The 10110-nt window shown below is 42.3% G+C and overlaps 1 protein-coding gene across 2 annotated transcripts; it reads right to left on the bottom strand.

Annotated features, from left to right (window-relative positions):
- Positions 1 to 234: 234 nt before the first annotated feature.
- LOC140133962 (uncharacterized) lies at positions 235 to 5430 on the bottom strand. Of its 2 annotated transcripts, XM_072154636.1 has the most exons (4): positions 3394 to 5430; positions 3121 to 3245; positions 965 to 2057; positions 235 to 270 (listed from the first exon to the last, which is right to left on the bottom strand). In XM_072154636.1, the coding sequence occupies exons 2-3, from the start codon at positions 3158 to 3160 to the stop codon at positions 1039 to 1041; spliced, it is 1059 nt and encodes a 352-aa protein (XP_072010737.1). In that variant the 5' UTR covers positions 3161 to 3245; positions 3394 to 5430; the 3' UTR covers positions 235 to 270; positions 965 to 1038. The 2 variants fall into 2 exon arrangements, with proteins under 2 accessions (XP_072010737.1, XP_072010736.1); XM_072154635.1 differs by lacking the exons at positions 3121 to 3245; positions 3394 to 5430 and having other exon boundaries at positions 965 to 2331.
- Positions 5431 to 10110: the final 4680 nt, after the last annotated feature.

The raw sequence follows: 10110 nt of genomic DNA, 5'->3' as shown, positions 1-10110 counted from the left end.
AAGGAGTCAAGAGTTAATTTTTCTCGGGTCGTAACAATTACGGTCACCAAAACACTAATGACATACAAGGATGCAAAGCAGGTAAGTTAGGAAAAACAAAATACAAAGGACATTCAATTAGTTCGTTGATGATTATTGAGAACTGTCTCTTGGCCATTTGTTCCAGTAGATGGTTATCTTGAAGGCTTCCAAAGTTGCTGAAAATAGTCGTTGGAAAGTGAAAACCTCATGAAACGATTTTTTAGGAGTCCTAACTGTGGTGCACAATATCTAGAAAAGAAAAATTATTATATAAATGCGTAAGAAGTTAATAAAGTGAATGGAATGACCAGTTTATAAATAGATAGTGCTGGGGGAGCTGTGCAATAATCACATGCTTAAGCATGTATAAACTATAATAACAGTTAAGTGTATTAATATGAATAGATGCAATTAAGGAGTGAAGTAATGGTGAAAAGAGCCTAGTGATAAACGCTAAAAATGATATGAGTGAGAAGTTGAGAGTAGTGAGGAGAGTGTGTGTGGAAAATGGGGAAAAGTTTGAAAAGTGTATGTGAGTGAAAGGTAGGAGAGTGGACAGAGTGAGGTGAAGGTGGGTGAAAGGTGAATTGTTGCTGGAAAAGTGTGTGAGTGGAGAGGTGGGAGTGAAAATGGGCGTGTGAAAGGTGAAAGGATGGGACAAGAAGAGTGAATGAGGTGAACTGTGATAAGAGGGCCATAAGGGTCCAGAATTAAAGGGAGCCGAGAAAAACAAAGAGGCCCTAACTAGTGAAAAAAATGGTGAACAAAAAAGTGTTGAAATGGTGGAAGAGAAAGAAAAGGAATATTACAATAGGTGGATACATGGTGAAGTTAGGGATGCCAGGTGAACAATGATTGGTGATACAAGAAGCGTGAATTGGAGCAAATGGGGATGGGGAAGATATAAGAGGTGTATAAGGAGTGTATGGATGGAAACACTCACCTATTAAATGGAAACTGAAAAAGGATTTTCAAATCGTTGTCCGATAGTCATTCCTAGGCCAGTGTGAGCTATTTCTATCGTTGTTTGTAGAACCCTGTGAACAAAAGTTCCTCATTGAGGCCCTGGGGAGAAAGGCAGTTTAGTCTGAAAATCCATTGGGCTTCACATCTTAATAATTCTGGGGTGATGTTTCCCCCTCTGGCATTGGGGCGAGTCTTATTAAGGCCCACAACTTGGAGGCCCCTACATTTACCCCCATGTTGGCTCCGGAAATGGGCCGCAACTGAGGAAAGGTGCTTACCTTGCGAAAAGTGAACGTGAGCGTTATTGATGCTTGATATGTGCTGCTGGACCCTCTTCCTTAATTCCTGAGTCGTCTGTCCCACGTAGACTTTTTGGCAGGGACAGATCAAGGCGTAGATAATGTTTTTAGACTTGCAGTTGATGTAGTTTGGAAGAAAAAATCTCTTTTGATCCAGTGGGTTAGTAAATTCTTTTGTGGGGCGTAGTAGTGGACACACCGAACAGTCTCCACAGGGAAATGATCCTTGAAGTCGCAAGCCCCTCCCCAATGGTTTTGATGGACGGACGAAATGGCTTTTCATCAGTTGGTCCTTTAAGTTGCGTGCCCGTTTTGCCACCAGTTTTGGTTTCTTATCGATGAAGGGTTGTAGTCGAGATTCTGTGTTTAGAATATACCAGTTTTTATTTAGAATCTTCCAAATATCTCCCCATTGGTTGTTGTACATCGTATAAATACCCAACTGTGGTGGTGTCCTCGCCTTTTTTGGGGTCAAGAGATCTGATCTAGATGAATTGCGAGCTCTCTGATACGCTTGAGAGATTACGCGTTTTGGATATTGTCTATTCCTGAATCTTGATGTGAGATCCAGGGCATTGCTTTTGAAGTTGTCATCCAAAGTGCAGTTACGTCTCAGGCGGATGAATTGGCCAACTGGGATGCCGGTTTTCAGATGTTTTGGGTGAAAGCTTTGGAAGTGGAGTAGGCTGTTAGTGGCGGTATCTTTTCTGTGAAGGTCTGTACATAGGTGATTGTTTTCAATGGAGATCTTGAGGTCCAGAAAATCAACAGCTGTTTGTGAGAAAGTGGAGGTTAGGAAGATATTCAAAGGATTCCTATTCAATTCCGCAATGAAGTCCTGACATAGTTCAATTGGACCCTCCCATAAGAAAACCACGTCGTCAATAAAGCGATGCCAACATTTGACATGCTGCCTGAAGAAATGCGATGGGTACACGTGTGCGTCCTCCCACCAACCTAAAAAAAGGTTGGCATAGGAGGGCGCACAACGCGCCCCCATCGCTGTCCCCGAGATCTGCCTAAAAAAACCTATGATCAAATACAAAGTAGTTGTGCTTGAGTATATACTCAAGTAGGTCAAGCAGAAAGGAGTCAAATCTACGGTCTCCCGAGGACCGTTTGTCCAAAAAGTATGCCACAGCTCTAATGCCATCCTGGTGTGCAATGTTTGAATATAGTGACTCTACATCTAGAGTCACTAACCAGGTGTTGTCAGGGAGCTGGGACTGTTGTATTTTTAGTATCAAGTCCGTGGAGTCTCGAATGTAAGAGGGTAGGGACAAGACAAGAGGTTGCAGAAAAAAATCCAAGAACATGCAAGGTTTTTCACAAAGGCCCCCTATCCCTGACACAATCGGTCTGCCCGGAGGACAGGTCAGGGATTTGTGGACCTTTGGGAGCATGTAAAACGTAGGTATTATAGGATCTGATACCATTAAGAATCTCTGTTCCTTCTTCGTAATTATCCCATAATTCAATGCTGCTTCAAGCAGGTTGGATAGTTTCTTAGTAAAGATCGTTGTTGGGTCTGAGGGCAGCTCGGAGTAGTAGGTTCTGTTCCCTAATTGTCTCTGAGCTTCGTTTATGTATAATCCAGTAGGCCACAGAACAACATTACCCCCCTTATCTGCTTCCTTAATAAGGAAGTCCGTATTAGATTTTAGTTTCTTAAGGGCTACCCTCTCCTTTCTGGATAAATTATCTCCACTGTTAGGATCCACTGTAAGATTCTGGATATCATGAGTCACAGCATTAAAAAATATCTGTAGCGCTGGTATTAGACCCAAATTAGGTGTCATCTGTGATGGTGTCCTCAAGGGGCACACCCTCCTACCTGTTGTACTTGGGTCCTCATTCTCCTGGAGCAAATCCATTAGATCGTTAAATGTTTGTCGGTCTTCAGGTGGGACACTGTCCAACAGGGAGGGTTGGTGGAAAAGAGCCTTAAATGCCAGTTGCCTACAAAATAAAAAGGTGTCCTTAATGAGCTCAAATTTGTTGAGTTTTTGCATAGGGGAAAAAGTCAGTCCCTTCTCTAGTACAGCCAATTCATCAACTGACAGTGTATAATCAGTGAGATTGATGATCTGTAATCCATCATTCTTACCAGTGTTGTCTTGGGCATCGGTATCTATTTCTTGTTGGCTACTTGTTGTTTGCCCCTCTTGTATACAGGAGATTTGTCTTTGTGGCGTAGTCCTCTCTTTCTGAGATTCGGGGGATCTATTCTGCCCCCGCCTGATCTTCCTTCGCCCTCGCTGGTATCTGTGGATAAAAAATCCTCGCTTGAAGAATATTCTGCTGTTGACTGGGGCCTACCACTTTTGGTGTAGGATCTACGGTTTCCCCTATGCGTCCACTTAAATGCAGTGCCTCTGTCAAAATCATTTTTGTCCCTCCTCATCTTGTCACGTTTACCCTGTATAATTTCTCTCTCCAAGTTATCAATGGTTTCTTTGAGTTGTTGTTGAAAAGGTTGAACCAATGTAATTTGGTCAAAGCCCACTAGCTTTGTTTCTAGTTTTTTTATTGTTTCTCTTGTGTGTGTTAGGTTTTCCCTGTCCCGTGTAAGAAGGGTGTGGATGAGAATGTTTGAACATTGTAACAGGCTCTTTTCCCAAGTAGCCTTAAAGCCCTCATCGGGTTCCCAAGACGGGAAAATCTGCACCCTTAAGCCCCGTGGGGCGATATTAAGACGAATGTATTCTTCAAGACTTCTAATATTCCAGTAAACCCGAGTTAGGGTCTTATGTGCCTCTGTGAGTTCCCTAGTAATGGTTTTGAATTCATTGTCACCCGAAGATACATCATTGGGGAGTTCAAGTAAGCCTACCGTCTGACTAGACCAAAGAGATTCACGTGTCTTTAGATCCATAATTGAAGCGTAGTACAAGACAACCCAAGTGGGAAAGTATATGCGTGCTAAAACACCCAGAAAAATTGCCCACACTGAAAGACTGGCAATCAAAAACAAGTATGATAACAAGAATAGAAGGGTGAAGCACAGCTGTAGTGTGTGTGAGCCAGATACACAAAAACTAAGCCAATTCCAAAAATAAGAAGAAAGAATGTATCCAAGGAGGCTCATTCGATAATACAAAAATCAAGAACAAATTTTATTAATGCACGACAGATAATAAACAACAAATTAAAAACATTTAAAATACACAAAGTGTATAACAGACCAATGTACGGTGACCAGGTGTGGGTACACCGTAACTGCCCACTGTCAATCACTGAGTAGTGATATGTGACCTCCCTAAGATTCTCAGCCTGAGCATGCATAAAGTGCCCAAAGTGCCAAAAAGATGAAATATCCAAAAGACAATCATAAATAATCACTATGTCCAGACCTGAGAAAACCACCAGTATAACAGAATACAACTAAGGTACTAGCTGTAATGGTAACCGAGACAATACATGAGGAGAAAAAATGAAAGAGACTCGGGTTACCACAGTGGAAGGAGGTAAGTGGAGACAGGGGCGACGGGCTCCCCACGCGTTTCGTCGCCACCAAGGGCAACTTCCTCAGGGGTATATAGCCCTAGACTGGCGTATCTCACCTTTTATGCAGTCCGCCTGTGATTTGTGAGGCGACCGGCGTGTTGTTCGGTCCACGGCGCATGACCGGAAGTATGTCGGCGTAAACCGGAAGTGGTTACAGAACATGGCGCATGCGCATCCCCGGCCGGGGTGAAGGTATTTGAATGTTGCCTAGGCAACAGACGGGTAAGTACGATGTATAAGAAATATATATTTCAGACGATACATGCCACCCGGCGTAAAGAATGGTGACATGATGATGCTCACTGATTATCACTAAAACGAATATACACGACTAGGGGGTAACGCCCCCTAGAGCCCTTCTGTCTCATTAGCATAATAATAAAAGTAGATTTTAGAAGGAAGGAGGCCATGGATAACAAATATAAGAAGATAACCACAGTCACGGTGGCTGGATCTATGAGTAATGTCCCTGGTTTATCATGATGGGTTTTGATGGTACTGTCACTGGCACTATTCTTTTATAAAGTATATATAAAAACATATTCGCTATTATAGCTTCCATCCTAGAGCTAAGTAGTCTGGGTACTTTCTTCTCATTACAAAAAGCATAGCATCAAATTTCTATGCCAAATACCCTTCAATGTGTTATTTACAGCTTCTCTGTAGATCTATTGATATTGTGGTTTAAAGGGGTCCTCCAGTCATAGCAGGTTAGGCCCTATCCACATGATACAGCGCAAACTTGCTGATCGGTTTGAGACTCATTGACGGGACCCCCACGGATTTTGAGAATGGGGGTTTGTTTTACCCATGTGGCGCTCGAAATGACCAGAGGAGCCAGTCGCGCGTGTGCCATATGCTCTGTTTATCTCTATGGCGCTCATGGGAATAGCCAAGCAATCTTCATCAGCATGATAGAGATGCATAGGGCAGTCAGCGCATGCATGACCGGCTACTCTCTGCATCTTGAGCGCACCAGGGGTCCCCCCATTCTTGAGATTCATGGGACCCCCACCGATAAGAAAGTTAGGCTCTATCCTGTAGATAGGATCTAACTTGCTATGACTAGAGAACCCCTTTAAATAAAGAAAATTGAGGTAAACTCTTCAACGGTCACTAACTGTTCAACAAACTTTTAGAAACTCAGTAGTTTGAGAAAATGAAGGGGAAATTTTCTTGCTCCACTTATATGGCTCTTTCTTTTCCCATTCCATCCTAAACTAAGATTCACAAATTTTTGTAAGTTTGTCAAATTACATGAAGAGAGGATGAGGGAGAAGAAGGCAGCAGTTTACAGGTACAGACAGCGGCTGCTGGAGCTAAATGTATGTTTCTGTCATGTGTCTAGCTATAAGGTGTCTGTAATGAAGCTTTATTGATAATCCTTGGTCCTTGCAGCAAAAAAATGTTGGAAATCCAGTTATTACTGGGACAGAAACTTTTTTTTTTTTACTGGAGCTACAGTTATAAAATATACAGTTCCAGCTTACATACAATGCAACTTAATGAACAAACCTAAAGAACCTATTTTGTATGTAATCCGGCGAGTGCCTGTACTTTCAATCTTCGAGCCCTTGGGATCCTTGACGTCTTTGGTTCATATGACATTACTTGGTTCTATTGATGACCCGGACCCAATTCCAAGCACTGGTGATTGATGAGCCGGACCCAATTCCAAGCCCCGGTGATTGATGAGCCGGACCCAATTCCAAGCACTGGTGATTGATGAGCCGGACCCAATTCCAAGCACCGGTGATTGATGCTTGCATGGATTACGGCTGTTAAGCCTTCAAATGGGTCTGCCCACCCACTGGTAACACCAGCGATCGGTGTTGGCACCAACTTCAGTTGTTATCCTTCACATGCCATGGGCAAAACCATTTTGGCAATGATCATGTCGCTTCTTGTGGTATCGCGGGGAGTGAAGATCCTCCGGGAAACACTGGTGCATGCACGCAGTTACATGCCATGGGTGGCTTTGCCCACATGTAAAGGCTAACACCCGGTTCCCCCTGTTACTGAAGTCCAGGTTCATGATCTGCAGACCCGAACCACGTAATATTCGGTACAAAGCCAAACAGGTTCGATCATGATTAATTGTAACATAAGAGCAAATGACATCTTGTGGAGGTAACTGATTAGTCAATGTGTTTCCCATGAACTCCAGGCATGTCCAGTTGGGAGGAGGTACGGCAGATTAGAAGGACCGGAGTGTAGTGGGTCATGGGAGCAGTAGCAGGGTAAGTACATTTATTTTGCCACTCCTGTCCTAGCCACGTAGGGTTTTCAGAAACCCCTTAAAAAGTCTTCTGTCTAAAGAAACTCCGTCACCAGATTTGACCCCACTAAACCAAAAGCCCCCTTGGGTACGGTATGAAATATCCTTTCTAGAATCTTTTTTTTTGTTAAAGTCTTCCCGGTTAACCTATAAAAATATCTCTTCCAAACTCATCTGAAAATGATCAGGGAAGAGTCATATTTTGCCTTTGATGAGTCAAGTTTAGAGGCTGCAGGGGGAGTGTCACCCCAGATGCCTCTGTCTTTGGTTATATAGTACCTAGAAACTTGCTCCTGGTGCCATATTTAAGATACAAATCTCATCTTTCAGATGGCATGAGGCTTGTGGTTCTTTGAGCTTCATGAAATAGCGAATTGCAGATAAAAATCTAGTTGCCGTCTACCTGAGAGGGCTACTAGGTAAATCGGGTAATATCCAGTTACAGTGTCCCTTTAATTCTTAAGATAACCCCATACATCTTGTAAAGACGATGCCTCGGAGGGTTAGAGGTATTTTAGTGGAACAAGTACTTGTACAATACTGAGTAAGGATTAGGTCTCACTATCATGCAACTTGAAGATTGCGACAACAATTGTTGCAGTCACATCAGTCTACAACTTTAATGCTAAAATGCGATATAGTAAAACTGTAAAACTTATGGCTGATCAGCGCATGTACACCTGACCTTGTATCTCATAAGCTTTTACCTAGATCTTCTTTATCCTATCACTTACTCCATGGGAATGCAATTCATTCCCATTACACAGGAACAGAAGTGGATTCTTAATGGAAAACATCTGCTCCATTTAATGTACAACATGAAAAAAAATATAAAGAACATTAAAAAAATCATCATTTCTAAACACTAAAAGATGGGACAAGTAAAACATTGTCTTATCCCGGATTATCACCTCGCCCCATCTGTGCGGCCCATTATCCAGGCCTCGGCGGCTTATTTGTTCAGCTCTATCAGTTTGTATTGAGGTATTTTACGTTACATTACCCCAGGGTATCGGGATAATGAGCGGCATGTCTACAGCGTCAGATACCATCGGTAGACCAGAAATGTATCCTAACCCATTCTCCAGAGAACAGAAATGTTAAACACGTCATCAGTGGTGTAACCAGAAGCTGATGGGCCCCAGTGCAAAGTCTGTGCCAGGCCCCCGACTATAATGTATGGTTTATAGTAATAGTCTTCTCATATGGGAAAGTGACACCATAAGGGCCCCCTAAACCTCCTGGGCCCGGGTGTGACCGCAACCTCTGCACCCCCACAAGTTACGCCCCTGCATGTCAGTGTTTTGTTCTAATCCCGACCCGAAACGTTGACCAAATGCTTTCAAGAGCAAGTTAAAGGGGTTGTACAGTTTCTGAGAAAGAGTCCAGGCTTTAAACGTAACTGCTCAGGTAATTCCCCCGATCCAATGTTGCATCCCCCGTGTCACTGTGTACGATCCCAAAGTGTCTGTGGTCACATGACCACCAGTTACAGGAACCAGAACAGTGACCGCGCTCCTAAAGATACGTAACTGTTCTTGCTTATGAGGCCACTGATTGACCTCTAACCTTCATGGCTCAGTTAGGAGTGTGCATAACTACTCCCGCCCTGCCACTTGAATGCACAAGGTAAGTATACTTAATTTTTCTATCTTTCACCTGGATTTTATGTTAAAAATTATTGAGATGTTGTTATTAGCTGAATTACAGTTAACCATTTACCGACATGTCACAAAATACTACGTCACATGTCGGCTATTAATGCATATTAATTTTATTTTCTGATACATGAGACTCTCTCATTTCTCTTGATTTTTATTACTACAGCATCCTGTCAAGATTTGCCTTGTGAGGAGTCATTGATAACAGTCTCTGTACTAATTTCCCACAATGATACATAAGCAAAGGTTGAGGCGATACTATTGTGGAGATCTACCAAAAGTGTCTGAGGGAAAACTGTTTTGGTTGCCCATGAAAACCAATCAGAGCTCAGCTTTTATTTTATAAACAGCTGTGGGAAAATGTAAGCTGAGCTCTGATTGGTTGCAACAAGAGCAACAAGAACAGTTCTGCTCTCAGGCAATTCTGATAAATCTCCCTAATTTAATGTTTACTTAATGGAAAGTTTGAAGAAATATGTCCAGGGGCCTTTCCATTAAAGAATTACATATATTACATATTACACACATTTGTATACTTATTTAGACATACATAAAGTTCTACTCTGATACACACATTTATATTGTGTGACACACTTACATTCATGTAAACACTCATACGCGCACATTTATGTCCTTGTATATATATTAATTTACTAATACATACAGCCATGGCCATAAGTTCTGGGAATGATACAAATGTACATTTTTACAAAGTCTACTGCATCAGGTTTTATAATGGCAATTTGCATATACTCCAGAATGTTATAAAGAGTGATCAGCTTAAAGGAAACCTACCACTTCCGATTGTGGTTATAAGCTGCCAATGCCGGGTACCAGCTCAGGGTGAGCTGGTGCCGGCGCTTATTTTTGTTATGTTCTTAAACAGATGTAAAGTGTTTAAACGCTTTAGTAATCTTGCGCACGACCACTTCGTGTGAAATAGGAAGTGGTCACGAGCGCGGACCACGGTGCGGTGAATCTACTTGTATATAAAATATTACTAAAGCGTTTAAACACTTTATATCTGTTTAAGAACATAACGAAAATAAGCGCGGCACCAGCTCACCCTGAGCTGGTGCATGGCATTTGCAGCTTATGACCACCATCGGAAGTGGTAGGTTTCCTTTAACAGCAATTAATTGCAAAGTCAATATTTGCCTAGAAAATGAACTTTTTCCCCCAAAACACATTTCAACTTCATTGCAGGCACCTTAAAAGGAGCAGCTAACATGGTTTCAGTGATATCTCCAGTAACACAGGTGTGGGTGTTGATGAGGACAGGGCTGGAGATCAATCTGTCATGATTAAGTAAGAATCACACCACTGGACACTTTAAAAGGAGGCTGGTGCTTGGCATCATTGTTTCTCTTCTGTTAAC

The sequence above is a fragment of the Engystomops pustulosus genome, chromosome 5 (assembly GCF_040894005.1).
Source record: "Engystomops pustulosus chromosome 5, aEngPut4.maternal, whole genome shotgun sequence".
Classification (NCBI taxonomy): Eukaryota; Metazoa; Chordata; class Amphibia; order Anura; family Leptodactylidae; genus Engystomops; species Engystomops pustulosus.
The sequence above is the reverse complement of the archived record's forward strand: the minus strand, read 5'-3'. Positions and strand labels throughout refer to the sequence as shown.